The sequence below is a fragment of the Cervus elaphus genome, chromosome 5 (genome assembly GCF_910594005.1).
Source record: "Cervus elaphus chromosome 5, mCerEla1.1, whole genome shotgun sequence".
NCBI classification, from domain to species: Eukaryota; Metazoa; Chordata; class Mammalia; order Artiodactyla; family Cervidae; genus Cervus; species Cervus elaphus.
The window spans coordinates 90495538-90523498 of NC_057819.1; the positions used below are offsets into that span (position 1 = coordinate 90495538).

At 42.9% G+C, this 27961-nt stretch overlaps 1 protein-coding gene across 1 annotated transcript; it reads right to left on the reverse strand.

Moving 5' to 3' along the window:
* Window positions 1-1119: 1119 nt before the first annotated feature.
* PSMD11 (proteasome 26S subunit, non-ATPase 11) lies at window positions 1120-27961 on the reverse strand. Its single transcript, XM_043903070.1, has 14 exons — window positions 27808-27961; window positions 25308-25409; window positions 19872-19996; window positions 14114-14185; window positions 13658-13715; window positions 11546-11740; window positions 7343-7487; window positions 6334-6394; window positions 4508-4570; window positions 2780-2905; window positions 2264-2299; window positions 1957-2008; window positions 1512-1654; window positions 1120-1391 (listed from the first exon to the last, which is right to left on the reverse strand). The coding sequence occupies exons 1-13, from the start codon at window positions 27896-27898 to the stop codon at window positions 1512-1514; spliced, it is 1269 nt and encodes a 422-aa protein (XP_043759005.1). The 5' UTR covers window positions 27899-27961; the 3' UTR covers window positions 1120-1391.

The window sequence follows — 27961 nt, forward strand, 5'->3', positions numbered from 1 at the left end:
AAAAGCCAGTCAGATTCAGTGAGGATGCAAAACCTGGTACAACAAAATCCTTTTACAAAATATAAATTTATTACGAAAACCTGGAAGGATAATCTGAGAAAGGGAAAGAAAGATAAAAGGAAGGCAGCAGGAAGGAAGGAGGCAGGAGGAGGGGGAGAGGAAAAAAGAGGGGAGACAGGAAATGAGAGGAAGAGAACACAGCTGAGCACAACAGAGGCGCAGAAGCTTACCTGCCCAAATGGCATTAAGCCTTGCTATATGATCTCATCATAAGACAAAGCATGCGGAGAACAGTGCTCTACCTCCCATCCGTCCCATTTCTAAGAGGTAAATAAAGACGCTCCCTGGGAGGGGGACATGAGGTTGCTCAAAAACCCAACAACGAAAATTGAGAGGGGGGAGAAAAAAACCCACACCCCACAGTCTCATTTCCAACGTTCACTGTTTTAAAAAGGAATAAATCCATCTGACAGCAGGAGAGGAGCGGTGGGACGGGAAGAGAAGCTGAAGGGTTTCAGACAGCCTAACTCCCCTGTGGGGAGAGGAGGAAGGAAGGGAGACATGGGGTGGTCATCTGGGGGGGGGGCGCCGCGGGGGTAGAGGGGAAGAGGGAGAGACAGAAAAGAGCAGAGGAGGGGGGCAATTAAAACACTGACGTCTAATCTAGTTTACTGTGTTAAAAAGAGCCACATGCACAGCAGGCCCCTGAGGGCCCACACTGCTCCCCATGTGGCCACGAGCTCCCAGCCACGTCCCATTCCTTCCCGGGTCGAGCGGAGCCGTGCAGGCGCTGCTGCTGCTGCGGTGGCGGCGGCGGGACCTTCGGCCAGTCTGCTGGGGCCACTGTTGGGGAAGGGCGGGCGGACGGGCCGTATGGCAGGGGACAGAACACCGAAACGCCTCATTTTCAAATAAAAAAGAAAAGAGCAGTCTATACACAGTTGTTTGTTTTGGTTCGGTACAAACAGAATAAAAAGTCGCTGCTTTGATGGTCAGGCAAACACCCAATTCGGAAGAGGAGGCAAGGTGACGCCCAGCGGGTGGGTTAGGAGCCCCGGTGGCTGGTGGAGCGCCTGGCTTGGCGGCCCTCTCCCGGGAGGCAGAGAGCACAGCTTTAGGTAGTGTAAGCCTTTTTCCTTTTATTTAGAATAACCTTTTTTTTTTCTTTTTCTTTTTTTTTTTAAGCAATTTCCCCACTCCCAAGTCGGGCCAGTAAAGATTACATGAAAACTGGCACACCTATCGGCTGGAATACAGATGCACCAAATGAGGATTTAAAAACTTTCCGAGCGAAAAGTAGAACAGAAAGAAAAAAGAATCTCCTAGCATTTCCCCAAAGGTTTCACTCTCCCGCCACACACACTCTCCAAAGGACCGCTACAGATCCAACTCTGCAAGAGAAGACAGAGCAGTGTCAATCGGGGAAGCCGCCCGCGAGGCCACCGGGAGGCGTTCAGTCTCAGCAGGCAGAAGACAGCACTGCCCGGGCCGGACCCGGCACCAGCACTCACCTATGTCAGCTTCTTGGCTTTGTTGTAGAGGGAATCCACTACTTTACTCATGTTCTGAATTGTTTCCAGAGCAGCTTCATACGTTTTATCTACTGGGGGTTCATCGAAAATAATCAAGACACCCTCCCCCTGGTCCAAGATCCCTGCAGGAAACACAAGCGAACCCAGGTAAAAGCAAGGATTAGACACACAAGCACTGGAGATGCAGCCCGCTCCCTAGCTGCCTCACTTTTCTCCAGAAAGGAGGGGCAACAGAAATCACCCTCCTGTTCTATTTGTGCGTGTTTATTATACGCGCTCATCACAGGGATGAGGGGGACAAGGGTCCAAGGGCACCACCAAGGGAAACAACGGAGCATCGTTGTTCAACGTCAACAAGAGCACGATGCCTCTTCACCACTTCATCACCTCCACCAGCCCCCTCACCCGTATGGCTCCTACTCACCATGAAATTTCTTGTCAAGAATCATCTGTGATAATTTCCTTTCCACATCGGCCTAAAATCAAAGCACATGATTAGGGATCATCCATCTACTGACAGCACAGTGACACAAAAGTCTTGCATAAAAGGGTCTTAGGACAAACGGCCTGAAACAGCAACAGCGCGGCTCCACTCTGAGCCCACGGCCCCCAGGCTCCACTGAGCAGCAGGTTGGGGAGCTTTGCAATAAGGCCTGGTAGGTGTCAACGGCAGCCCCTCCACGCGCGCCCTTCCCCATCCCTACCCTCCAGACAAGCTCAGGACTCCTTACCTTGGAGAGTTTGATGAGGCTAGATATGTGTTCAATCTAAAAGGAAAGGTAAAAAGACACCAACAGGGAAAGGTTTACTTTTGCCTCTAATACTGGGATGAGGGTAGTGCTCTATCTTGGATCCTGGCTGAATGTCAGGGCCAGATCCTCTTTAGCCGTGCCTGGTCCATCTGCCTACCCTGCGTCATTACAATGATCACACTCCTGTCCCACATGCCCAGAAGAGACAGCATCTCCCACATGCTCGGTGACTGCAAGAGCGGGGAAGAGACTGCACCGAAAACAAGCAGGGGGCGACCTCACCAGCCTCTACCCCACAGCACCCCTCTCCTCAGCTCTCGTTCCCTGTCATAAAAATCCCAAGCTCTTAGGGGGTCTCCTGCCTACTCCCAGGCACACCCTTGGTAGGGAGTTCCCATCTGGATGAGTGTGGGAAGGGAGGGGGTGACAGGGAGGAAGCTGAGCCAGAAACCCCCTCCCACCAGAGAAGAGCAGGAGTCCGCAGGAGGTTCATACCTGTACTCGGGAAAAGGGCTCGATGACCCGGATCAGGTTCTGTTCCAGTAGGTTATCATACAGCTTGGCCAGGTGTGTGCTGATGATGGGGTCGTCCCGGAGCTCCGCCCGGTAGTCTGTCAGGGCCTGCCGAGACAGCAGAGATGGGCACAGAGGACTGAAAGTCACACTACTTGCAGCTTCCTAAGGAGTGTGCTGGCCCCTGTAATTACACACGTGACCCAAGAGGTCTGGAGGGTTTGGAGAAATGAAGGAAGTGCCATGAAGGCAGAAGACAAGGAACACGAAGAAATGAAAGAAGGAGCCTACCCTAGGCACCATGTTTCTGTCTGAAAGCCTCACACTGACCACTCAAACCATGCAAGCACCACAAGCAGCTCGGCTTACAAGCCGAATTCACTGCACAAGCAGTCCTCAATGTGTTTCACAGAACAAATACAGCCTCCAAGGCAGTGGGAGCGAGGCAATGCTGTTAAATAATGGGAAATGCTGAATTCCACAGCTAGCTCTTGGGGTTTTATAAGAAACATCAGCATAATATAGCTGCAGGTGCCAGAAAACAAGGTCCCTTTCTAATTGTGTTAGTCCTAATGTTTCCCAAATACCTGATCACGGTCCTTTTTTTTAATCCCTGCTAGAAATGTTCATCCAAATTTGGGGATAAAATGATCTAGACTCTTTGTTTATTCATGCATGTGATCTATTTATCCTTAGTAATATTCTTCAGTATCCCGCCTCATTTCAGCTATGCTATAAAGTGTTAAAGGAAGCAAGCAAATCAAGCCAAGTAAGGAAATGAAATTGACAAGAAATCTCAAGGAAGATGATGGACCTTGGGGACAGTCAGAGAGCCACAATGTCTAGTTTCTATTTTTCTTCCTGGATCTAGGTTTGTTTTTATTAAGTTGCTCTTTATACTCAGATTAACAGGAAGGAGACTCAGAAAAGTATAAGTCTCACCCTACTGCTTAGACAGGTCTTTCTCCCTTTCCAAACCTTCGCAAACATTGAGTGAAAGGCACGGGAGGCTAAGTAAGCCTAGAACTTCATCCTAAGGAAGAGTCTTTCAGCCCAGATGCACACATCAAAACTGATGTCCACAGAGGAGAGGCAAACCTGGTGTTTCTGGAGCTGAAGGAACATCTACGACCATGTCGCATGCTGCCTGTGTCAGACCCTGACACAAGTTAGCGTCTTTAAATCCCAGCTTCCCCAAGCATAAATCGCAGGTAACAAGTTTGTTGTGAAAAATCAAGTGCAAGAAGGATGACAAAACTTTTTGAAACTGAAAGGTACTCTATATAAATGAGATCTCACAACTCAAGTTTCACTGTACAAAAGTGCTTGACTACTTCTTGGGGGTGGGGAGAAGAGTTGTTAACTTTGGGTTTCTTAATGTTTACTTGTTTATGTTAGCTGCACTGGGTCTTTGTTATGGCACAGATCTAGTTCCCTGACCAGGGATGGAACCTGGGCCCCCTGAACCCCCGGCACTGGGAGTCTTGGCCACTGGACCACCAAGGAAGTCTCTACTTCTTGGTTTTGATACTGTGCTATATTTAAGATGTAACCATTGGGGAAAACTCAGTGAATGGGACATGAGATCACCTTGTACTATCTTTACAACTTCTTGTGAAACTGTAAGCATTTAAAGATGAAAAAAAATTTTAAGTACTTAAATGCCCCTCCCCTCCACCTGGTTCCCTACCAACCCAATGCCATGCTTACCTTTTCAAAATCTGCCAGTGATCTGTTCTTGCTCGCCTGAGCCACACACTTTAATGCTTCTGTCTAAGAATAAAGAGAAAAATAGTGACAGTGATCTATTCCGCACACTCACATCTCCACAAATCATAAGAAACATGATACATCCACACAACTCCTGGCTGTAAGGAAGAACCTGCCCTGTGACTTTTCTTCTCCAGAGGCCTGCGAAGAAAAGCCAGAGGAATGGAATACCACTGTGTGCCAACCAGTTTCCCTCCAAAAGCGGAAGTGATGTGAAGATATTAGGAAGTACAAAGTTTTTCAAAAAAGAGAGGCTTTGATAAAGCATTCTCCAAAGATGAGAAGCTGAAAGGGAAAATGGCCAGAGACGTGTGAATTCTTCCCCCTTCTCTAAGACTCCCTACCCCTACCTACACCCCCAGATGCCTTCCTGCCCTGAGACTTGATCACACCTTGTGCTTTACCAAAACTCACTCTGCTGGGTTTGGTGCAGGACTTAGGCCAAGATTTACTTTCATTAGGACTGAGGCATCAAAACTCTACATATTACACTGAATGTTAAAACCCCAGAGTGATGAAGGTATAATCAAAGGTTGAGGGGCAACCTCTAATCTGGTTATACAAGACACCTGACCAAGCTAGTAAGCCTGCACTCAGCAAGAAATCTACAACATTCATCATCTGAGAGGTGGGCCTGACTCCTGCTTGAAAGCTGTCATCAAGGTACAAAGAACAAGAAAGAACTCCTCTGGTACCAGCCTCTGTACGTAAACAAGGAAGGTAGTGTCTTCTACCTTTAAAACGATGCAAAACTCATCATTAGTAGAGTCTGTTTCCAGCATCTGTCCTACAGACCGAAAAATGATGAGAACAGCCTGAAACTAGAGCCAGATAACCCAAGCTCCAAGTCTGACTTCACCAGTACCAGCTACCTGCCCTTGTGTTCTGGACACTTGACCTCTCTTGGCCCACCTCCTTAACTCTAATGCTAGATATGACGGTGAGTCTTTCACTACGGTAATATATCATTTTGGTCAAAACGAGGAACTGATCTGACACTTCTTCTGATGAAAAGTCAATTAGGGCCATTTGTATAGATGGAAGAGATCATCTGCAATGGACATTCCGTCAAAGATACAGTGAGATGGCCAACATTTCTGTTGTTTAGAGACAACTCACTCAAAACCTAGAAAGACTACTTTTACTTCCCAGTGATAAGCAAAATACAAAGTGATGATGCACACATCTGAGACATCACCTTTACACAGGGCACTCTTACCTCCTCAGGCGTAAAAGGCATCTCACACAGGGCTACCAACCACCAAAGGTCTCTTCATGACCACACCCAAACTCAGTAAATGAGTGGGAAGGTATGGATGTGAGAAGCCCTCAAGTGAGCCATCAAATCCTAGTTTCTGCACCAGGCAATCCAACCTCTCTGAAGGACATGTGCACCAGACCTTACCCGGCTCCACTGTCTTGGAGAATATTATTCCATACATTAAATTTTCAAGCCCAGCTCATAGGAGATATACTTTCTGGTTGAAGCCAAATGCAACCTAACCCCCTATAAATGCTACAGTTCAATTCTGAGTTAAGTCCCTCAAACCACCTGATACCCACAAAAGCACCAAACAATGACTTTTCAGGCCCAGAACTAACAGTACAGGAATTATACTAAAGGAGCTTGATGCACATAAGCGGGGGAGGGCAGAATGAAAAGTAGAATGGCGACCTGAAGGGTACGGTATCAGTGAACACCGTGACTGACCACACACTGCCTCAGAGTGAGCAGAGATCAGAACTGCAGTCAAAGCATCCCCTACCTGCCTCCCTGCATACCGAAGTGCAAGCTTCCCGCTCACCAAAGCCTGGACATCTTCTGGGCTAGAAAAAAAAGACAGACTTGGTCAATTGCTCTAGGATGCTATGTTTCTAAGTATATGTTTAGGCAAATTTCTTCTTCTGTGAAAAGACTCTGCCCACAGAGGTAATCAGCCCCAACCCCTAAATCCATATGCCCCTGACACCATAGAAGCTAGGCTTTCTCCACTCTGGGCTCCCTGCTGAAAAGCAGAAAAACTCAACTTAAAAAAGAAAGCCACAGTGGGACTTCTCTGGCAGTCCAATAATTAGGACTCGGAGTCCTAATTTCACTGCTGTGGCCCCAGGTTCAACTCCTGGTTGGGGAAATATCCCACAAGCTTCATGGCGTGGCCAAAAAAAAAAAAAAAAAAAAAAGCTATGCTGAACCTACCAAAAGTAATAAATCCAGGAGGCAAAATGACTTTATAGATCAAATCCCAGTATAACAGATCTTTTAAAAACACAAGTTCTGTTTAATCCCAAGATCCAAAAAAGAATCCCAGTCAGTATCTCATGTATTCCCAAAAAAGAACCGTGGAAAAATTCTGTAGAACTCTTTATAAAACATCGAGCTGTCACACTCGCCGCTGTCGCCCTTTTTCAAACCTTTCCCTCACCTCTCCTTTAACCCCCCCATTCCGGGAGGCCTAGTGGCTGGTGCTGGTCTATAAGCCATTTCCTGGCCCTCTGTCCAGTGCTCAGCAACTCTCTAGACAGAAATGCAGGGTAAGGAGAACACTCAGAGGGGCTGGGAAGGCTATTTCTCAAATCTGTCTCCCCAGTTCTAAAAGACGAGGAAGAGTGCTCTAGGATTAGTTCTGATCCTCCCACTCCACCTTAAGTACCCCACAAGGTGGCAGCCACTGCTTCTGTAACTGGCCAATCTCCCGGCCCAAGTTATCCTGCCACGGCAGAAAATCTCAGACCAAGGACCTGAGTGCTCATACCCCCAAGTTAACATGCACCTACGTGTTCAGCATGATTTTGCACAGCAGCATATACTTCAGAGATGTGATGGCCTTGGGGCTATCGATGGAATCATAACCCTCGAAAGCCTCATAGAAATATGAGTATGCAGTTTTCCAATCCTTCTCCTCTGCTGCATGGATAATACCTGGGCGTTGAAAAGAAAAGGGTTAAGAACCATATGAAGTAACAAAACCATAAAATATCACAGCTGGAAAGGGCCTCAAAAATCTATCCCAACTTCATCTACTTGTTGATGTGGTCAGGGAAGAATAAGAGACCTGCCCAAAGCCACTGCCATCTAGTGGCAGAGCTGAGATTAGAACCCAGGGCTTTGAACTCCCAGTTCAACATCATCTACCAATATTAATTCTAAACGAGTTAGAGACCCAACTAAAGGGGATCCTAAAAACCACATATGGTCCTCATGCATCTCATCGCCACAGCAGTCCCACTACCCTTTGGGACCTCTAGACAAGGCCATGTTCACTCTCTGTGACATTACCTTCACAAGTCAGAAAGATAACCCAAACATCTCTCCCTGCTCTGCCCAAATTACTGGTTTTAATAACATGAACCATTTCTTTCTGATAACTTTTCTAAGCTTGACATTTTTAAATGTAAGCAGCTTTCATGAGAGGGAAAAAAAGAAATCCAACCTCTTATATAGTCTCATTCCAGATATTGGTCATTTACAATTTTATAGATGTACTTTTGCTGTGATGCAGTCAATACATGAATTTCACGTAATGCCAAATTTATGAACTTAACTGTAAACAGTTAAGCAGTATTTCTTTAGGTTGATATGCTACATACTTTATCTAACCAATTCTCTGCTGTTTAGAAGCTGGGTTGCTCCCAATAAGCCTAACTTTGACTGAACCTGCAATTATTACCAACCTATGCTATCACTTGGGATGACATGAAAAACAGTACTCTCTAGCTTGAAAGACATCTAAGCCTAAGATTCTCTGTATCAGTTCTAAGCCTGCCTCAGCCCCATCCATGTGTCTACCTCAGGACTTCCCAACTTTTTCACAGCAAGGTACAGAAGAAAGTACTCAGTATTCTGGAGTAAAAGGATGAAACTGCTCATACATGCCCCCAGGGGATCCATGTTTCAGACCCACCTGTCATATTCCTGTGTGCCTGGCACACCAGTTGGGAACTTCCACTTGATAACCACTACTGAGTGGTATGTGCCATACCCAGGGCTTTTATTTTCCCAGAAAGCCTCCCGTTTAGCAACCATAGGAATCAGGCCCTTATACTTAACTGTAGAGGCCTGGGGACTTGCCTGCTGGCTCAGACAGTAAAGAATCTGCTTGCAATGAGGAGACCTGGGTTCAATCCCTTGGTTGGGAAGATCCCGTGGACAAGGGCATGGCAACCCACTCCAGTATTCTTGCCTGGAGAATCCCCATGGACAGAGGAGCCTGGCTAGAAACAGTCCATGGGGTCGCAAAGAGTCGGATATGACTGAGCAAGTAAGCACACAGAGGCCTGGAGAAAACCCAGCCTCCTCTGTAGCCAAGGAGACTTCCCTCAGAAATATCCAACAAACTACTACTAACACTGCCAAATTCAATGAGACAAATGCCCATTTTTCCTTTCCTCCCCGTCCAAAGCCAGAATAGACCAGACGAAAAGTAAGACTGGTATTAAAAAAAAAAAAGTAAAATAAGGCCCAAGAACTGGTATACTGCATTCTCAAATACATGAGCAAATGCAGACCACATGATGACTATAACCATCGCAACTGGTATAGGACATTATTTTAAAAAAAAAAAACAAAAAAGTAGCCTGTTACTCATTCCACACCAATATTAACAAGGGTCCACCATTTGCCAAGCACTGATATAGCTGTTATAGAGGAAATAAATATGAATAAGGTGCTGAAGCAGCTCACAGTCTCACCGCGGTCATCAAAACAGACACAAGGAGATTAGTATCATAATACGTACCAAAGAATATACACTCCACAGGGAAGTCCAAAGTGAAGAAGGCACTCATGAGGATTTATAAAGGAGACATGCAAGCTGGATCTAGAAGGATGCATGAGACTTTGTCAAGGGGACAAGATGGAAAGGGGAACTCCAAGCAGAGAATACACAACAGCAGGAACACGGGAAGTCATTCAGTGACTAGGACTGAAACCAAAGATAAGCGTGAAAAGAGTGCCTTCCCTTAGAATGCACTGTTAAAGAGGCTAATGCAGAGTCACTGGATTTACATGATCAGATTTGTGTTTCCAAAAAAATGAGACCAGTAAGCAAGATGGATTGGGAAGTGATAGGGACGTTTAGAGTAGTGAAAAGACCACGCCAGAGGTCCAATGGCATTCATGACAGCAGTGACTGTAGAGATGGAAAAGAAAAGGCAGATGTGGAGACAGACTCAACCTCATCCGGTGACTGACTGGATATGAAGGGAGAAGAAGAGGAAGGGAATCCAAATCACTCCAAAGTCAGTAATTACACCACTAACAAAAATAGGAAATGCAGAAAAGAATAGTGTGAGGGGAAGAGTTAGATAATAATTTTGGTTTTTGATGTGTTGAGATTCCGATCTACAGAACATTTAGGTATGGAATTCAGAACAGAGAAGCTACCAGAAATCTAGGTGAGGAGACCATTTGTGTGTTACGGGGCAACTAAAGCCATGGAAGAGTATGAGACGAGACAGGAAAAGGGGAGACCAGGAAGAGACAAGAACTAAGCAAACAACACTGAGGAACACCCACACTGGAGAGACAACAGAGGGAAGAGACGAGGACAATCAGTCAAGGGAGGACCTAGAAAACACTGCTGTCAAAGAAGGCTGCAGTGTCCGACAGTGTCCCATCTCCACAGAAGTCAGAGATTACAGGGGATTAACTCTCTTGCAAGGAATCAAAAAAGACACCAAAGTAATGATATTCTTCCAGATTTTCCAATAAGCGTGACAGAAAAGGAGAAGACAGCAATTTTAAAAGGACAAAGGACAGTGATTTTTTAGCTGGGGTAGTTCAAAGACTGAGGAAGATCCAAGTGGAGACGAAAAACTGGACTTAGAATTGGAAAACTGAAAACTTATAAAGGCAGGTAGAAGGATCACACTTGGTAACAGGTAAAAACAGACAGTGAAACAAATTCTAGGGAGGAAAGAGAAATAAAGAAGGTGCACATAAAAACGGCCTCCATCTGCTCTGAGAAATATGATGCAAGTTCATCTCCTGACCATGAAGAAAGAGCATAATGAACAGCAGTGGCTTAAACAAAGTGTCAATTATGGTCAAAGCAAGGTCCTGTGATAAGAGCTTACATTCACCATCTCATTTACTCCTCACCACCATCCTGTAAGGAGGTACAATTATCATCACCATTTTTCAGATGAACTAAAGATAATTAAGTAACTTGCCCAATCACACGGCTAGAAATTCGCAAAACTAACATTTCAACCTAGAAAAGTCATTTTCTAGAGCTTCTGCTCTTTCCCTGAATGACAACACATGCCAAGTGACATTTACGACACCTAAGAGGCAAGCACAGCAGCTGTTATCTCCCTCTGACAGTTTTATGTGAAAACAGAGAGTGCAAAGAGGTAACACCAGGGCTTAAACTAGTCCTCTGCCTCCAACCCCAACACCCCTTCAATAATAATAATAAATCATAACTAATAAAAGCTGCTGACTACAAGTATCCTACTGCCAATCCATGGCCTCCCAGCCCAATTCCCACACTCCGTAAGAAGGCAATTCACTACACTCTCCTGTCGGGGTAGGGGGTGGGGCTGGGTCCTTTCCTCAGCCTTGATATGAGGTCCTTTAGAAAAGTCTAGCATGCTTTATAGGTCTCCAACTGTCAAGAGAGGTGGGTTAGTCCAGTCTTGGAAAGAAGTGCCACCATCCTGAGTAACTGACAAAGATGGAAGAGAAGGAAGACCTTTTTAAAACCTTAAGTGAGACCTCTCTAGGACGCTGGTGCCAACAATCAGGTTGCCCGGTCAACCACAGATAAGTAAGTTCTTAATATAATTTAGGCAGTTCATAGCAAGTGAAGAGTAAGGGGGGCAGCTAGTTAGAGGGATAACCTTCCAACCGGTTTCCCTGAGGAAGCCTCAGCCAAAACAGCCAATTTTATTCTTCAGCCCCAACTCCCCATTCCTTCCACCTGTAAGGTAAGATGAGCTTTAAGAAAACATCCCATGAGTTTCTAAGGGTGTTACCTGACTGCATATCCAAGGTGGCCTGCAATTTAGGGGGGCAGTAAATGGCATTTGCTGTGGTTCGAGCAGAGGTTAAGGCAGCTCGGGCTTTTGGCAGGTTGCTCAGGGCATGGTAGGTTTTGCTTTCTAAAAGCTGTACTTCCACCAAAAGGGCTTTGTCATCCATCTTTTTCAACTCCCGAAGCAACTGAGAACCTAGAGAAAGAAAACACAGATACCTCTTTGTTAGCCATAATCTTAATACTTTAATACCATACTATTTCCCTCTCTCACCCTTATAAGAACACTCAGGATAAAGAAACCTGCCTGAACTCAAAAAGAGGTTATCTATTTACAAGATTTAAATTGTCTACTAAGGTGTTGTCTTCCAAAAGAGAAACACAGATCTCTTTGAAGCCTTTCTGCATACAAAAGACATCACAGCCAAGAATCCTATGAGCTTACTCCTAAGATTCAAATAAAGGAGGAATCCCCACCCAGAAAATGCTGAAATTACTTATCCAGTTCAGACAAGCACCTGATCTCACTCTATTCCTGTCCAATAATCCTAAGACTGCATAAGAAACATGAGGCACTAGGGCTGGTGGGGAAAGCAAAGAGATTAGGATATACTAATGTTCTCCAAATATTCCTCCTTCCCCAGGCTCAACATCATTAATTTAGTCATTAGGGAAATGTAAATCAAAACCAAAATGAGATACTACTTCACACCCACTAAGATGGCTAAAGTTAAAAACACTGACAATATCAACAAGTGTTGGTGAGGATGTGGGGAAATTGGAACTCTCCTCATACATTGCTGGTGAGAATGTAAAATGGTGTGGCCACTTTAAAAAGCAGTTTGAAAAAAAATAAAAAGCAGTTTGGCTGTTCCTCAAAAGCTAAAGAGAGTCACTATATGCCAGGAATTCTACTCCTGGGTATATACCTGAAAGAAAACCATGTCCACATAAAACCTGTTTATAGCAGTATTCATAATAGCCAAAAAGTGGAAACAATCTCAGTGTCCATCAACCTGATGAAGGGATAATATGGTACAATGGAGTCTTATTTAGCAATAAAAAGGAATGAAGCACTGCTATATGCTACAACATAGATGAATGCTGAAAACATGCTAGAGAAAGAAGCCAATCACAAAGACCATACACTGTGTGGTTCCATTACATGAAATGTCCAGACTAGGCAAATCTACAGAGGCAAAACTAATTAGTGATTGCCCTGGGATGTGGGCACACAGAGGAGGAATGGGGGATTAACAGGAGTGACAGCTGATGGATACAAGGTTACTTTCTAGGGTGATGAAAATGTTCTGAAATCAGATAGTGGTGACAGCTGCCCAACTTTGTGAACAGACTAAAAATCACTGGCTGTACACTGTTAAAGGGTGAATTTTATGGTCTGTGAATTATATCTCTGTTAAAGCAGTTTTTTTTCTTTTAATGCTACTTGTTAGAACCATATGAAAATAGCACTTCTGCAGGATAAGAATTACATACTGGCAATTTTTCAACTTAACAGATCATGAAAGTCGTGTTCTTCTACCTGGAGAAAATAGTCCAGCTATATCCATTAATTTTTTAAAAAGCAGCAAGCAAAGATTTAAGGGTGTTTAAAGGCCAAAAGCAGCCTTTAGTTGGCCCATTTCAGGTTTCCTATATGTATTTACATCCAGTTAATTTTTTTATTTTTAAAATTGATTTTAATGATAAACAGATATAGTAAATGTAACGGTCAATAAATACTTGCAGTTCTACCCTTTTGTTCCCTAATGTTGACAGACAGTTTCTTAGAACTTCTAAATGCCACTTTTCCATGACAGATTCAGTAACTGTAAGCCACTTTAAATCTTCTAAGATATAGGCAGAATATAAATTATTAATACATAACTAATAAGAGTACCCAGGTTCAGAATACATTCATTTAGCCAGCTGAGATGGAGGAGGAAATGGCAAGCTGCTCCAGTATTCCTGCATGGAAAATTCCATGGACAGACGAGCCTGGTGGGCTACTGTCCATGGGGTCACAAAGACTCAGATATGACTGAGCGCAGGTGCACACTCACATACACAGAGCCAGCTAAGACACTTTACTAGCTTCCACCAGCTTACTTACCCAAATGCAATGCTTCCTGGTACCTCTTGGTATCAAAGTACAAAGACACCAGTCTTGCCTAGGAAAGAGAAAAGGCATTGACTGATGGAAAGGGGAGAAAAAAAGCCAAAGAAAGAAATCAAAGATTGACAGTCACAAAACTGTTACTGCTGAATATTCAAGTCTTGATAATAGCATCAAATTCAGCCTAAAAAAAAAATCATCTAGCCCATGATATTATCTCCTATTACAGCCAGTAACTAAACCATGTTGCTGCTTACTTTTCTGAGCCAAGCAGCAGGTTGGTATCAAAGCTTCAACCAGAGCAATTCTCATGAGCAGGTCTACTACCCATCATTTTGGGTGCACGGATAATACACAGCTGCTGAAAATACTTTTGATCAGGATGGTGCTACTCATGTTCACAGTCTGTCAAATGTCTAGAGACCTGAAATCAGTACTAACGCAGGCACATACCTCCAAAGCTTGGCGTAAGAAAGTCCTCTTCTCTGATTTGGCCCATTCGATGCACTCTAAACACAACTCGACCTGCAACAGGGAGAGACAGTATATGCAACATTATGTGCTCACGTTCTTCCCACAAGCCTTGCTTGGGAGAACAGCTTCGTTTCTTCCTAATGCATTACTATCCATGTTTACTGTCTCAGGAGCATGCCTTGATCATAGTATCTCAATATATATAGCATAATGGAAAATCAACTTGGCTTTTTACACACAGAGTATACTTGTGCTTAGACTGTGTTCCTTCGGAAAAGAGCTTTGTCTTCAAGATTTCTCATCTACCTTCCCAGGAGGAACCCAGGCTACATATGCAGTCCTGGAATGTAGAGTTAGTTCTATAATGGCTGAGACATTTTTAAAGCAGAAATTTCTCCTGAATAGTAACAGTAATGTGTTCACATGAATGTATCAGTCATAAAGGGGAGAAATTCTCAGTCTAGGCACAAGTGTCCTACTCTTCCAATAGGTGCTTTTAAGACTCAAAAGGCCCAGATGACTCTTCCCTTCCAGAGTCTACAAAGCGCAAGTAACAATTCTCATCACAGTACAGCAAACTTAGCATGTATGAAAGTGAGTAAAAAGAAATTAAAATTAGCTTAACACTTAAAGGGGCTTTTTAAACTTTCTATAAAAGAACTGAACTCCCAGTTCTACCTGCTACCCAAGCAGTAATGTCCCATGCAAAGTAACTAACTTAAAGAAGTGTTCTATGCCAGGTGGTCTACATGCCATCAGGTATCCTTGCCACAGGAGCTCTGACAAGTACATATTAAGTGCTGCAGATCATCTATCACTTCTGTTACTACAAATTTATATTAAGATTCATAATCAGAGCATAAGATAAAAAGAAACCGAGCTTTCCAGAAAACTAACTGGTAAAATAAAGCTCAGTAGATAAATGAATGACTACCTGGTATTTGGAAGAGTCAATGAAAACTTTATATCTCACCGGAGGGGGCCCCCTAGTGGCTACTTAATCCCCAACTCTAAACTCAACCACCCTCATGAATTCTACAAAACTTGAAATAAAAGCAGGCCAATCACAATTTCAGTTTTGAGTTCTGTTCTAAAAGACTAAAATCAAAGTAAGATTTCTGTTCATACATGAATGGAACTGAAAATATTTTGCTGAATATTTTTAGCAACAAGAATAAGTCTTTAGTCCTCCGTGTTTTGGGGGACTAAGAAACGCTTACCCAGCAAGTTTAACAATGCTGAAATGAATGCCTACACCTGATTCAGTAGTCTGGAATAAAAGGTTGGCCTCTCTGATACATACCCCTAGTTAAGAAACACTGAGTTCTACCCTAGCATCTCACCTGTCCCCATTTCCCTGACAGTTCAGATGTTAAGTGACTCACCCAAGGTCATCATCAGCTTTTGGGACCAGAACTTGACCCAATCTCAACTCACACTTAGTAAATTCAGGTCAATAGAGACATTTCTCCTACAGCAGATAATTTTTACATGAATGATCAGTTTTCAATTACAGGGTACATGATTTGCAATATCTAAGATTATAATCGGTGAAACCAGCGCGTCAGTTCTAAGAAAAAAAATTTAAAGGCCACTCACTGCCCTTTTGTTTGAGAGGCTTTGTGCTTTGTTAATGCTAACAATGACTGATAAAGGGGATAAATAATAACACACAAGAAGTCCATGCCTCTGGAGGAAGCCCTTACTTGAGTGCAACAGCTTAAAACAGTCAAATTAGATATGTTTTTAAGCTTTAAATAAATACACTAAACCATTTTTTATATGCCTTTATTCACTTGAAATTCTCTAGCACGAACTCCCTTTTTTCCATTAAAATAACTATTTAATTCAACAGTATTTTTTGATGTAAGGTTTCTTAAAATGTGCTACTGTGTGCTTCAGTTGGATAGACTATACCAAAAAATGGCCTCCCAAAGACATTGCCTAGACATGCCTGGAAGGTAAAATCAATTCTGGAATTTCAGCTCACTCTTTGGTTAAGGATCTGGTTCAGTCTTCTTTCTTCCCTCTTCACCCTAAATCTCTACTCCCCTTCTCCCTGCCAACCATCCCAATCCTCAGTCGCCCACCCCACCCATACAGCCTCACTTCCTAGGCAAATGACCAGAACCTAACCTGAGGTGGAAGGGGGGGTTCAGGATGGGGAACACAAGTAAATCCATGAGTGATTCATGTCAATGTATGGCAAAAACCACTACAATACTGTAAAGTAATTAGCCTCCAACTAATAAAAATAAATGGGAAAAAAAAAAAGAACCTAACCTGAATCACGTCAGCTTCCGGAACACAGCAAGCTGAAGACCGTGCTGTAGCTCTATCTGACTTATGGTGAGTCATCAAATACAAAAAGGCAAGGAAAATCCCCTCCCCATACTCTTCATGTTAAATTCCCCAACACTTCTAGATCTCTTACTGATGTCCTAAAACTTCGTATTTTGCCCTAGGCCTCAGTACTTCTATGACAGTAATCTACCTATGCCTTGCTCCTCTATCCTTTCTATCCTTTCCCAACACTCAATCAAAGAATTTTAAAAGAATCTAGAATTTTCCACTCTCCCAAGTCAGAGGTCTTGAGTCACGTAGACAAATGCAGTAACAATACCCCATAGTTGTATCTCAAGTCAATAAACTTAAGTCTTAATTCAACAAAATATCTCCTGAGCATCTACCATAGAGAAGGCATGATCCATATATTCCTTCAATAAATACTAGTTAGGTAGCTTCTTTGGGCCAAACTACTCTAAGTGTGGACGTTACAGCAGTGAATAGGACACAGTAATTATCCTCATGAAATTTATATTCTAAGTAGGAAATGAATGTTAATAAGCAAAACAAACATGAAGAAAGCAGAAATAGGGTATTTTAGATACAGTGATAAAGGAAGGTCTCTGAGGAAATGAGATGGAAACAGAGACTTGAAATGATGAAGAAGAAAATGGTGAAGAAGAAAAAAGGCTGTGTTAAGATCAGGCTGAGAGCGGGACTTCCCTAGAAGTACAGTGGTTAAGATTTCATGCTTCCACTGCAAGGGGCACAGGTTAGATCCCTAGTCAGGGAACTAAGATCTCGCAAGCCACACAACATGGCCAAAAAAAAAAAAAAATTAAATGCATAAAAATGCCCCAAAGTTAGAACAGTTTAAAGCCAGTGTTACAGCTGTAAATAAAGTAAAAGAAAGAATAATATGGCAGGTGAGGTCAGAGGTAGCCATGGTTACGGAATAGCCATGAATTAGGAATGAGAAAGGCACTGTGATACTACAAGGTATACAGGGCTTCATCTGAATGAGACTGCATTACAGGAAAAAAAATAAAGCAAATGTTCAAGTGACCATCATACAAGGCAAAACCATCAGGAATATAACATGTACAAAACACAGCGTGAATCACTGAACAGTTCAGATCACAGTAACGTACACTTCAGAGTACCAGGAGACCAGACCGTCCTGATAAGCTGTACTGTAGAGAAACATGAAACACGAATTCTGCAGGCAATAGAGAGCCATGGAAGGCTCAAGTCAGGGGTGTACAGACAGGAATAAGATGTTCAGAGGGTTACTGGGTAGGATATCTCTCAAAGTGGTGGTGCGAGACTTTTGCAATAGTCTAAGAAATAATTAGAACTTGTTGTACATGAACAATACCTCCCAAAAAAAAAAAAAAAGAAGAAATAATTAGAACCCAAACTAGATGGCAGTTGTACATAGAGAACAATACAAAAAGAGGTGGAGAATAAAGATTGGAGAAAGTTGCATTGACAGAATTTAATAAATGGTTGGATGTTGATGTTGCTATGTTGAGTTTGAGGTGCAGACAGAACTATCTGGATGGTTCATAATTTATTCCAAACCAAACAAACAATCTGTAATCCACAAAAATTACTGAAAGACCTGCTAAGTGGAGTAAGACTCTGGCTCTAGATAAAAAGCTAAACTACTAATCAATAAAGACAAACAAACAAAAAAGACCAATAGGTCTTAGCATTGACAATCAAAAGACACAATATGTGAGAGTGTTTCCTTTCACCCTAGGATAAGGAAGAAAAGCCTCTGGTTGACAAGAAAGTAATGTACAATGAAGAATAGCAATGTACACACACAGTTAAAAGGAAGGCCTAACCAGACATGGAGCCACAAGACAAAGGCCAGGGAATCCCACAAACCAGTTACAGGAGAGCACCAAATTATGATTTAGATAATTTGGATACAGGAGGAGGAGAACTGACCATCAAACAAATGCAGTTCTATCCACTGAGCCAGCTCACTGTTACAGGAAGAAACAAATTCCAAGAGTTGAGTCAAAGAAGCAGCTTGGATAATTAATTTTTTCTGCCTAAAATGTTTTAAGTAACATTTATTAGTCTGTTTCAAGCTAACATTTATTGGTCAGCTCATTCTAAGGCATCCTAATTCAAACAAAAAATGTGGCATCACTTTTTCATGAGCACAAATACAATTTTTTTTTAAAAGTTAGGATTACACAAGAGTAACACCTCTTTGAAACACTCCTTTTTCTTTTAAATTATTCATAAAAATAACTCTAATGCTTTGGTTCAAAAGGCAGCCATCTACATATCTGTTTTTGATCTACTATCATGAAACACAGTTCTGCGAAAAACAAATGAACTTAAAGACTTCTCTACTAATGAATTTTCTATAATGAAGTTAGTTTATGGTGTTTAAACTAGGCTTCAAAGAATCATTAAGGAAAGAAACCAGATTTTACAAAAGACATGATTTCAAAGTGAGATCCATAAGTGCTAAGTTTCTGAAGTTCCCCATTGTTTATTCAATACACCACTAAGCCCCTTCATATCTTTTACACCCACAGAGGCCATGGAAAATAATGAGACATATAACTACCTACCAATTCCTACCCCTGCCTTTATACCAGTTGACATTTTATATATTTGTTCATTATCTGCCTTCCTCATTAAAATATAATCCTCATGAGAGCAGTAACTGTACACTGTCACAAATGAATCCCTAGTACCTGTAACAGTGCCTAACACAGCACACATTCAATGACTGCTGAGCAATATAGAAAAGACAACAACTATATTCTTCCTGCAAACACATTCAAGCAGCCACCATACACCCTGCTTGAATCTACCACTTTTTACAGAATGAGTTTTAACTTTGGTAGCGTCTCCTTCTCCAGAACTGCAGACAATAATTCTTTGAAAAGAACTGGAAGAGGCTCAGTGATTCCAAAGAGGCACTCTTCAGTACAGCTCAGGATCTAGTCTGAACACGTAGAGGACATGGACAGGTACGCCAGTCACTTCAGTACACACGAGACACAGAGATGGATGCTCACTCCTCAATAAAGGCATAAATGCATACAAGACACGCCAAGAAGGGATGCCACGAGACTTAATTAGTGCTCATGAGGAGCTCTGTGACACAGAGTACCAGACACAGAAAACATTACAAAGGTGTGGCAATACAACACCTCAAAGACAAGAATCAGTTTGTGACCCTGAGGTAATGAGGATTCCAGGGACCACTGACAATCTCCACTTACAAAGCAAAGCATGGAACAGACTCAAAGTATCAAATGCCCTGTAACAAAGAGAAACTGACATGGTAAGTCCTGCGCTGTCCTCCCGGCTGTCCCTTCCACATACCACCACAGTGCAGGCAGGCACTTCCTTCACTGAAACAAGACTTCGCTCCAAACAAAACTTTGTCTCTTTTGTCATTCAAGTAGCTTACCTCCTGTCCTGTAGCTGCTTCCATATCAAGAAACAGATCAAGAAGAGATCGGACCAGACGAGCGGCTTTAGCCTTGCTGATGGAATTCAAGAAGGGTCGCACATACTTCAGGAGTCCTCCAAGCTCTGTGGAAGGCAATTGTCACAGGAAAAAGTATTCATCAATATTAGGGACAAAATACCCATTACCATACCAAGATAATAAAATCAGTACTTATGTCTGGGAGCAGTCAAAAGGAAACAGGAATTCAAAGCATTCTCAGCAGGTAACAGAGTAGCAAAAACGTTAACAGCTTACACCAAATCTGTATTCCATTCCCCACTTGGCCACTGGATTACTGTGAGGGTCCTGGGAAATGCTCAAGGCTCTCTACCTCATGAGCAGAGCAAAGTACTCACACTCTCAGAAAGCAGTATTCTAGAACATGAACTATGCCATGCCTCAACCATCTTGAACAAAATCACTTCCCCACAGCCAACAAATTTATCAGGTTATAGAGTTAAAAGAAATTTTTTTTTCTAATTTCCAAGACTGTCTTAGTTGGAAATCTCAACAGAGATCTTCAATTTCAGGTTCCTTTTTTCCTCCCTTCCTAAAGTTATGCCCAGTTTAGCCTTTTACCAATGTAATTTCCATGGCACTCTTCTGAATCAGTTTTTCACACGAAAGTTAGGGTGTCTGTCCCTTAAAGTTGTACTGTACCCTTTTAAAATTCCTCATTAATCTACAAAACCTGAGTCTTAAACTATGACAAAAAGGGTGACCACCACAGAGGCTTCTTCCCGTCTTGTGTGAGAACAGAGGGTGGCACAGTAATTTTAAGGGGGCATCTTTAGAAACAAGAGTGAAAATTAGAGAATATTTCAACTGACCAACTAAGGAAGTACTCCTGGAATGTAGGTTAAAATTACTTTAGCGTCACTGCCTCAAATTGTAGACTCATCCTCCTGAGAACTCGAATTCAGGGCAAGCAAACCTCCCCCTCCAGAGAATGCTAATTAGGGGTCTTGAAATCCTCATCTGCCAGCATAGTCACAGAAACCACGGGGCGTGTCAGGTACAAAAGGAACTCTATACAGAGAGGAACAGTTCACCTTTCCCTTCACTCCCCGGTCCTGACCTGGGACGCCCGCCGCCTCAGGTTTCCCCATGCTGTCCCTCCGCTCAGCCCTGTACTGACTGCACACCGCCTGCGGCCAGGCCTCGCTGCTGCGCTGCCACCTGGAATCCACCCCATCACCTTGACCTACGAGGAGCTTAGAGGCCCTTTCAGGTCGGCTGAAGTCCTACTGAGTCTTCCATGCCAATGCCAGGCTACACCCGTTTCTCTCCCTCAAATTCCTTGTGCACTTATGCAAACTTCAATTACATAATCATAGCTTTTTAAAAGTAGTCGAGTGCAACATCCCTTCTTCTACAGCATTTTCTATTATCCTGGAACAATTCTGAACACTCTCCAGTGACAGAAATGTTTAGAAAGCAGATAATTCCAATCTTGGTCAAACTCAATTGTTCTTTTCTGAAACGTAAGTCCATAGCCTCTTTCCACATGGCTTCAAATATTTGAAGATAACTATCACTTGTATCTCCCTGGGCACAGCAACCCACTCCAGTATTCTTGCCTGAAAAATCCTATGGACGGAGGAGCTTGGCGGGCTACAGTCCACAGGGTCGCAAAGAGTCGGACATGACTGAAGCAACTTAGCACACATGCATGTATCTCCCTAAATTTCCCTTTTTCCAAGCTAAATAGCTTTAGCTATTTCAACTGTTCCTCCAACATCTTGGTTTCTAGATTACTTGTCACCTTAGTTGCCCTCCTCCAAATAAAATCTAGTTTGCAAACGTACCACTTGTGGTACCCAGAACTGAAAACGATGTTCCACGTAGGGTCCGACCAGTAGAGTTATGGCTCAGTTCTCCTGATCAGACTGCCACATGTAACACAAGAAAGCATGTTTGCTTTTGCTAATAGTACTCTTTGTTCAGACTGAGTCCATAAGGTCTTTGTGCAAACCGGTTCCTCAGTTTTGATAAACAGTTTAAGTTTATAACTTTTTCCTTTCTACACAATTTAGTCTTGCTGGCTTTGGCAACAACCCTGAATCCTAAATCTGTTCTCTACTGTACTGAATCATCTACAGAAATAAGCACACCTTCTGCTGTGGCTTTAGTCATATGCCAGATGCTGACCAGAACAAGTACAGATCCCTATGACTTGATGCAAGAGACTTCCCTCCAGGTCAACAATCGATCCATTTGCCATGCCAAATGTTCAAAGACTGCTTACATCAGATATGTTTATATCACTATTCCTAACCAGGGGTTAGCAAACTTTTTCTGTGAAGGGCCAGATAGTAAATATTTTCAACTTTGTGGGTTACACAGTCTCAGTGGTAGCTACTCAATTCAGCCACTGTAGTGCAAAAGCAGTCATGGGTAATATGTAAACAAATGGGCATGGCTATGTTCCAACAAAACTTTATTTACAAAAACAGGTGGCAAGCCATTGTCCACGGAGTCCTGCAAATCTGATCTGATAAGGCTAACCAAAGAGAACTAGGGTGAGTTTGGAATAATATTTTCTTAACAAACCCACTGCTTTTTTGATTAAAACCTAATCAAATAATCTGTCCCAGAACTTTACTGATGATTACCAGCTTACAGTGTCTAGAATTTGTTCTTTTCATTATCTTATGAAAAGTGGAATAATGTTTGCCCCTCCTCATTTTCCTTATACCTCTCCATCCTTCATGATTTTTCTCAGCATCATAGTGGCTCTATAAACATATCTGCTACATCTATTCTTTTGATATTAAAAGACAGAAATTGTCAGAGCCTAGAAACTTGAACTTACTGAAAAAGAGAATTTGCTCTCTCTTCTCTCACCTACCTTGGCTTTAATTCTCTTTTTCTGGTGTTATTTCTATCTTTTTCTTAATCATTTTCCTTCCTGGAAAAGGCAGAAGTGAAACATGAGCTAAGGAATCTGCCTTTCTCTCTAGCACTTGCTAGAACGACAGAATCTTTTCCAAGTTATTCTTTTTGCTCTAACAGAAAAGCAAATGACCTCTTAGTTGCCAAAAGACTCAGTTCATTTTTCATTTTAATCTATTACTGTAGCTTATTCATTCTTAGTTATATTCCCTGTTTCTTTGCATTTTCACACAATGATTTTTTTTTAATTCTGATAGAATCATATTCACTTCTTCCTTCTTTACTTACTGAAGTTATTTGCAAATGTATGACCAGAACTTCCTTTACAGAACCTCACAGAACTCAGCACACTCCTTTAAAGGGTTTCAGGTTATGAAATCTGCAGGTCCCGAGCCAAGGCATCATGTCTGATAATGAAGACCACAACTTTCAATCACAAGCATGCATCAGACAGTCTTATTCACTAATTCCCAAGTTGTCTACTGTCCAGCAGGGACCCTACCTATTTGAGCAGACTACTCAGCACAATTCTAGCCATATATGAAATGCATAACAAAACAAAATTGAAAATTAACAAAACAGACAGATGTTCTGTTCTCAGGGAACCCCAAATTCAAAGGAAACACCAAAAACTGATCAATTATTAATAGCAAAGATAGGTAAATGAATGTAGGACCCAAACTTCCTTAACATACTCCTCAAAGTCTTTCTCAGAAAACAACGAGAAGTAACCTGGAAACATTTCTGAAAGTTATTATGATTCACCTGTTAAGAGTCCAGTAGGTTTCCCTGTACACTTCTAAACTTCTCAGGTATGGATCACAGGGAGGGGAGGGCAATGAACAAGGGGGGAGTAGAGCAGGAAATAGTAATTTCAAGCAAAACAGTAACACTCTCAGACAAGTTTTCTGAAACACTGACTATACTACATGCTGTTTTTAATTATCCATTCTACTTGAAAAAGTAGACATCTGAATGGTTCAACAACAGAAAAATTATTTCAGGGAATTCCCTGGTGATTCAGTGATTAGGACTCTGTGCTCTCACTGCCAAGGGTCCAGGTTCAATTCCTGGTCAGGGAACTAAGATGTCACAAAATGTGCAGCACAGCCAAAAAATAATAATAATTTCACCTGGCTTTCTAATTCAGGAAAATTACTTTATTAATTATATATCATGTGGACTAATCATTAAAACTGTTTTGCAACGTTAACTGACAGGCAAAAGGAATCCATATACATGTTAAATAAAAGTCAGCATACAATGAAAAAACCACCACCTACCACTGATAACTCATAAGTGAATAACTATGGAAAGCAATAGCCTTTATAACTCCAGGTCACGAGCTCAGTAGAACTACATGGATTCAAATCCTGTTTCTCCCATACTAACCGGGTGCCCGTAAGTAAGATATCTAACTTTTCTGTGCTCAGTTTCCTCAAGTATAAATGGGTAATAGTATCTACCTTATCAAGCCGTTTCAAGGGTTCAGTAAGCTAAATCCCACTTGGGCTTAAAGTAACTCGTTCACAGTAAGCACTTAAAAACAGTTTTTCTTTTTAAAGATAGTTTAAATAAGATACAAGATCCATATAAATACATCCTCCCAATTTCATACAACTTTACTCAACTTTCTACTGATTAAGTCTAATAATTAGTAAGTTATCACCCTTAATTGGGAAAGATCTTTGTTCTCAATTTCAAGAAGTTTTGCTAAGGCATACCTATCATCCTCTTGGATAACAACATAATTTGGGAGAAAGTAATCCACAAGATCAACTATGTTTAATCCATTCTAATCAGATAAGCTCTAAATTCACTTTAAAGTTAACTAAAATCATCCATGTTAAGTTTAAGCAGGCTACTCTCTGAATACTGTTGCCACTTCACTGGTCAAAGGCCTTCCTGGTCAACAGGACTCTCTCAGTCCAAGGACACGCCCATCAGAGTATCACCTCGAGCCTGGAAAGTCAATGGTTCCATTACAACTAGACTGGGCAACAACAGATACAAAGTTCTAGGTACCAGTGGAGAAATCTTGGGAAGGTTCTCTCCATTTAATGTCTTACTCATCGTGTATCAGGAAAAAAGGACAGCAAATCACTTCCTTGGATACAAAATCCCTGGTCATTTTGAAAGCAGGGGCCTAGGTACTCTCCACCTTAAATACATCAGAACAGATCCATGAAAGCAGCGAAGACTGCTACTGCCCACATGTAAGGGAATGCAGTGAAACTCTGAAGCAGAAACAAACCACAGGTTACCATATCCCAACAGAAACAGGATTCTTCCTTCACCTGCAGAACAAGTCATCCATGAAAGAACTGAGTTTAAAGGCCTCTTAACTTCCTGATAGAAAACTAAAGCTCAACAAGTGGGCAATAAAATGGAACTTCAATACCAATAAACTGTGTGGATGCAGTCCTATATTCCCTCAAAAAAAGTGAAACTTCACGCAGCATCTCAGGTAAGAGAAAGCAATCCACTTGGAGCACTTACCTGCAGCTTGTCCAGTCTTGGCCAGGAGAGACCCCAGTTCCAGGATGCTCTGCTCCTTGACCTGCACCGCCTCCTCGTCATTCTCCTGAATGTCACGCTTCACTGGGAGAGGAAAACGCAAACCCTCTTAAAATTCTGACAGAAAACGAAGACTAAGGGAAATTTCACCCTCACAAGACCAAATATAAACTCAAACAGTTAGCAAAACACAAATGCTAGAGAGCTTTAAAAGAAAAAAACTCTAAACAAGAAAAAGTAAATTGATCATGCAGTACATGTCCCATGTATCTATCTCATCAGAACAGATTCCTCTCTCTGGAATTTAAATGTGCCTTTTCATTCTACCACTTAGAATTTCCCTCACCCACATACACTGGCGATTTCTGTTGCTGTCACTTGGCTAATGCAAAATTTCAACAAAACAAGTTCTTTACGCTTGTGGAGGAACGCCCCATGCCAGGCGCTGTTAAAATATTAAACATACCTGACTGCAAATTTACTTGCCACAAACTAAAACCAAATGACCAAGTTACTGTTAACTATAAAGTCAAGTCTTTCAATAAACTTTAGGCCTGTGGAGAACCTCAACTGATGGGTGTGTTAGGAATAAACAGTTCTACAAAGCCATTCAGGAAAAACAATCCTGTCACAGCTCCAGTGTGGTCCTTAGGAGGGAAGCTAGTTTAAGGGATCTGGGACCTATTTAAATACCTTTGTGCTATAGGTCCCACTTCCAACTGTTAGTAACTATTCTACCACTTAAACACTGGCCAGCCTCTTCAAGCTTGTAGTGATAAGTTTAGTAATCATCACTAGCTATCACTTCTCTTACAAAGCATCATGACTTGACAAAAACCAAAATTCTGATACTCCATGATGGAGTCTGGAAAAAGTAAGGCTGTCAAGCATCATGACTCAAGCTTACTCTAACAAAGAAGCTTTCAGTGAACTCTCTCCTAATGCAGTGGGCAAGCAAGAAATACTCTGATTATAATGTTTACCATAACTCCCACTTTATAAAAGACAATATAGTAGGCACTACACACAAAAAATAAAACCCATGCTTCTCACATTAGTTGTAAATACTAGTGTGTATCCACAGGATAAAAATACACATTAAAAAAAAGATACACATTGAGGTAACTAGTTCTGAAACTGTAACTGACTTAAGATCAGAACTTCAAACTGAAATACAGCCTTTATTTACAAACATCATCCATTCACTGATGCATCTTAACCCCACTTCTTCCCTTTTTCTAGTAGCCCTAAAGATAAAGACATCAAGATCCTGTCACTGTCCTTTCTCCATGGAAGTCGGGAGAACCAAAATTCAACGGACTTATGAGTCAACTGCAAAATCAACAGCCTGGAGGTCCCACGTACACGTGCGTTCTCGAACTACTTGTTGATTCAATCCGAATCTTCTCCAGCTACATTAAAAACATCACTACTGCCTGCGTAGTGAAGAGCTAGCCCTATCTGAACCCTTGATGGATAAGCATTAAAAGCCCTCTGTGTCATCATAAATTTATTTCTGTTCACACCTGAATCCCAGTAGAAAACTGTCGGAAGCAACCGGCTCGGGCTCCCACGTCAGTTCCCCCATTCGCATGCAATGTGTGAGACAATCATACTACAGTGCTAAGACGTTTTTCTTTCCTTTTCCCCGGCAAAGGGCAGCCGGCAGGTTCCAAAGAGTTCGCAGAACTCCGCGGCTGATAACTAACTCTCTGAACTCTCTTCCAAACCTCTCCGGGAGAGTCTAGGACGATTAGTCACCTCCTCGGGCCGGGCGGTCCCACCCCAACATCTGGTTCTCACACCCTACACGGGGGGGTAAAGGAACCTCTCAGCCACCTCCCCAAACCAAATGCCAACCTGAGGTGTGTGCCCCCTCGGTGTCTCAAAATACACTCAGGAAGAGCCCCCTGAAAGTGGAGCTTTCCACGGTGGGCTGGCAGAAGTAGCAGCTCCAGCGTCCGGAGAAAAGGAAACTCCAAGAGAAGAGCGAGCGCTCGCACTCCCACCCGAGCAGGCTGGACTGACAACAAGGGCGGGAAATGCCTGTCCAGAGCGGGTTTCTCAGGCCCTCAACTGGAGGTTCTCACACCAGCTCGTGACAAAGCCCGCCAGCCGGCCGGCACCGCTCACGGTCCCGGGCCAGCCCGCACCGGCCAGAGCGGGAGACAAGGCTGGGGAGCGAAGGGGCCCCGGCTTGGCCCACTCTCCCTCCGCGCGCCGAGCCCACCGTGAGTCAGCAGCCGGCGAGTGGACGCCGGGCTTGCCTCGGGGCTTCCCACGGGGATGGAGGCCCCGGGGCTCCAGGGAGCTCCTAGAGGCCCGGGGCCCCCGGCCCGGCCCCCCTCTCTTTCACACACACACACACACACAGTGAGTCAGCAGCACCGGTGCCGGCTAGCCCGGCCCCGCTCCGCCGCCGCCGACCGACACAGGCCTAGCTGGACCAGCGGGGACAGAGAGGGCGCGCGGCGACCTTTACCGATGGAGTGGAGGATGTCGATGGAGGCCTCCCGGTCGGTGCTGAGTAGAGACTGGGCTCTCTGGAACTCCACCACCGCCGCCGCCGCCATCTTACCGCTCTCACACCGTCCCCGGCCGCGGCCGCCGACGCCGGAAACACACGCCCGGAAGGC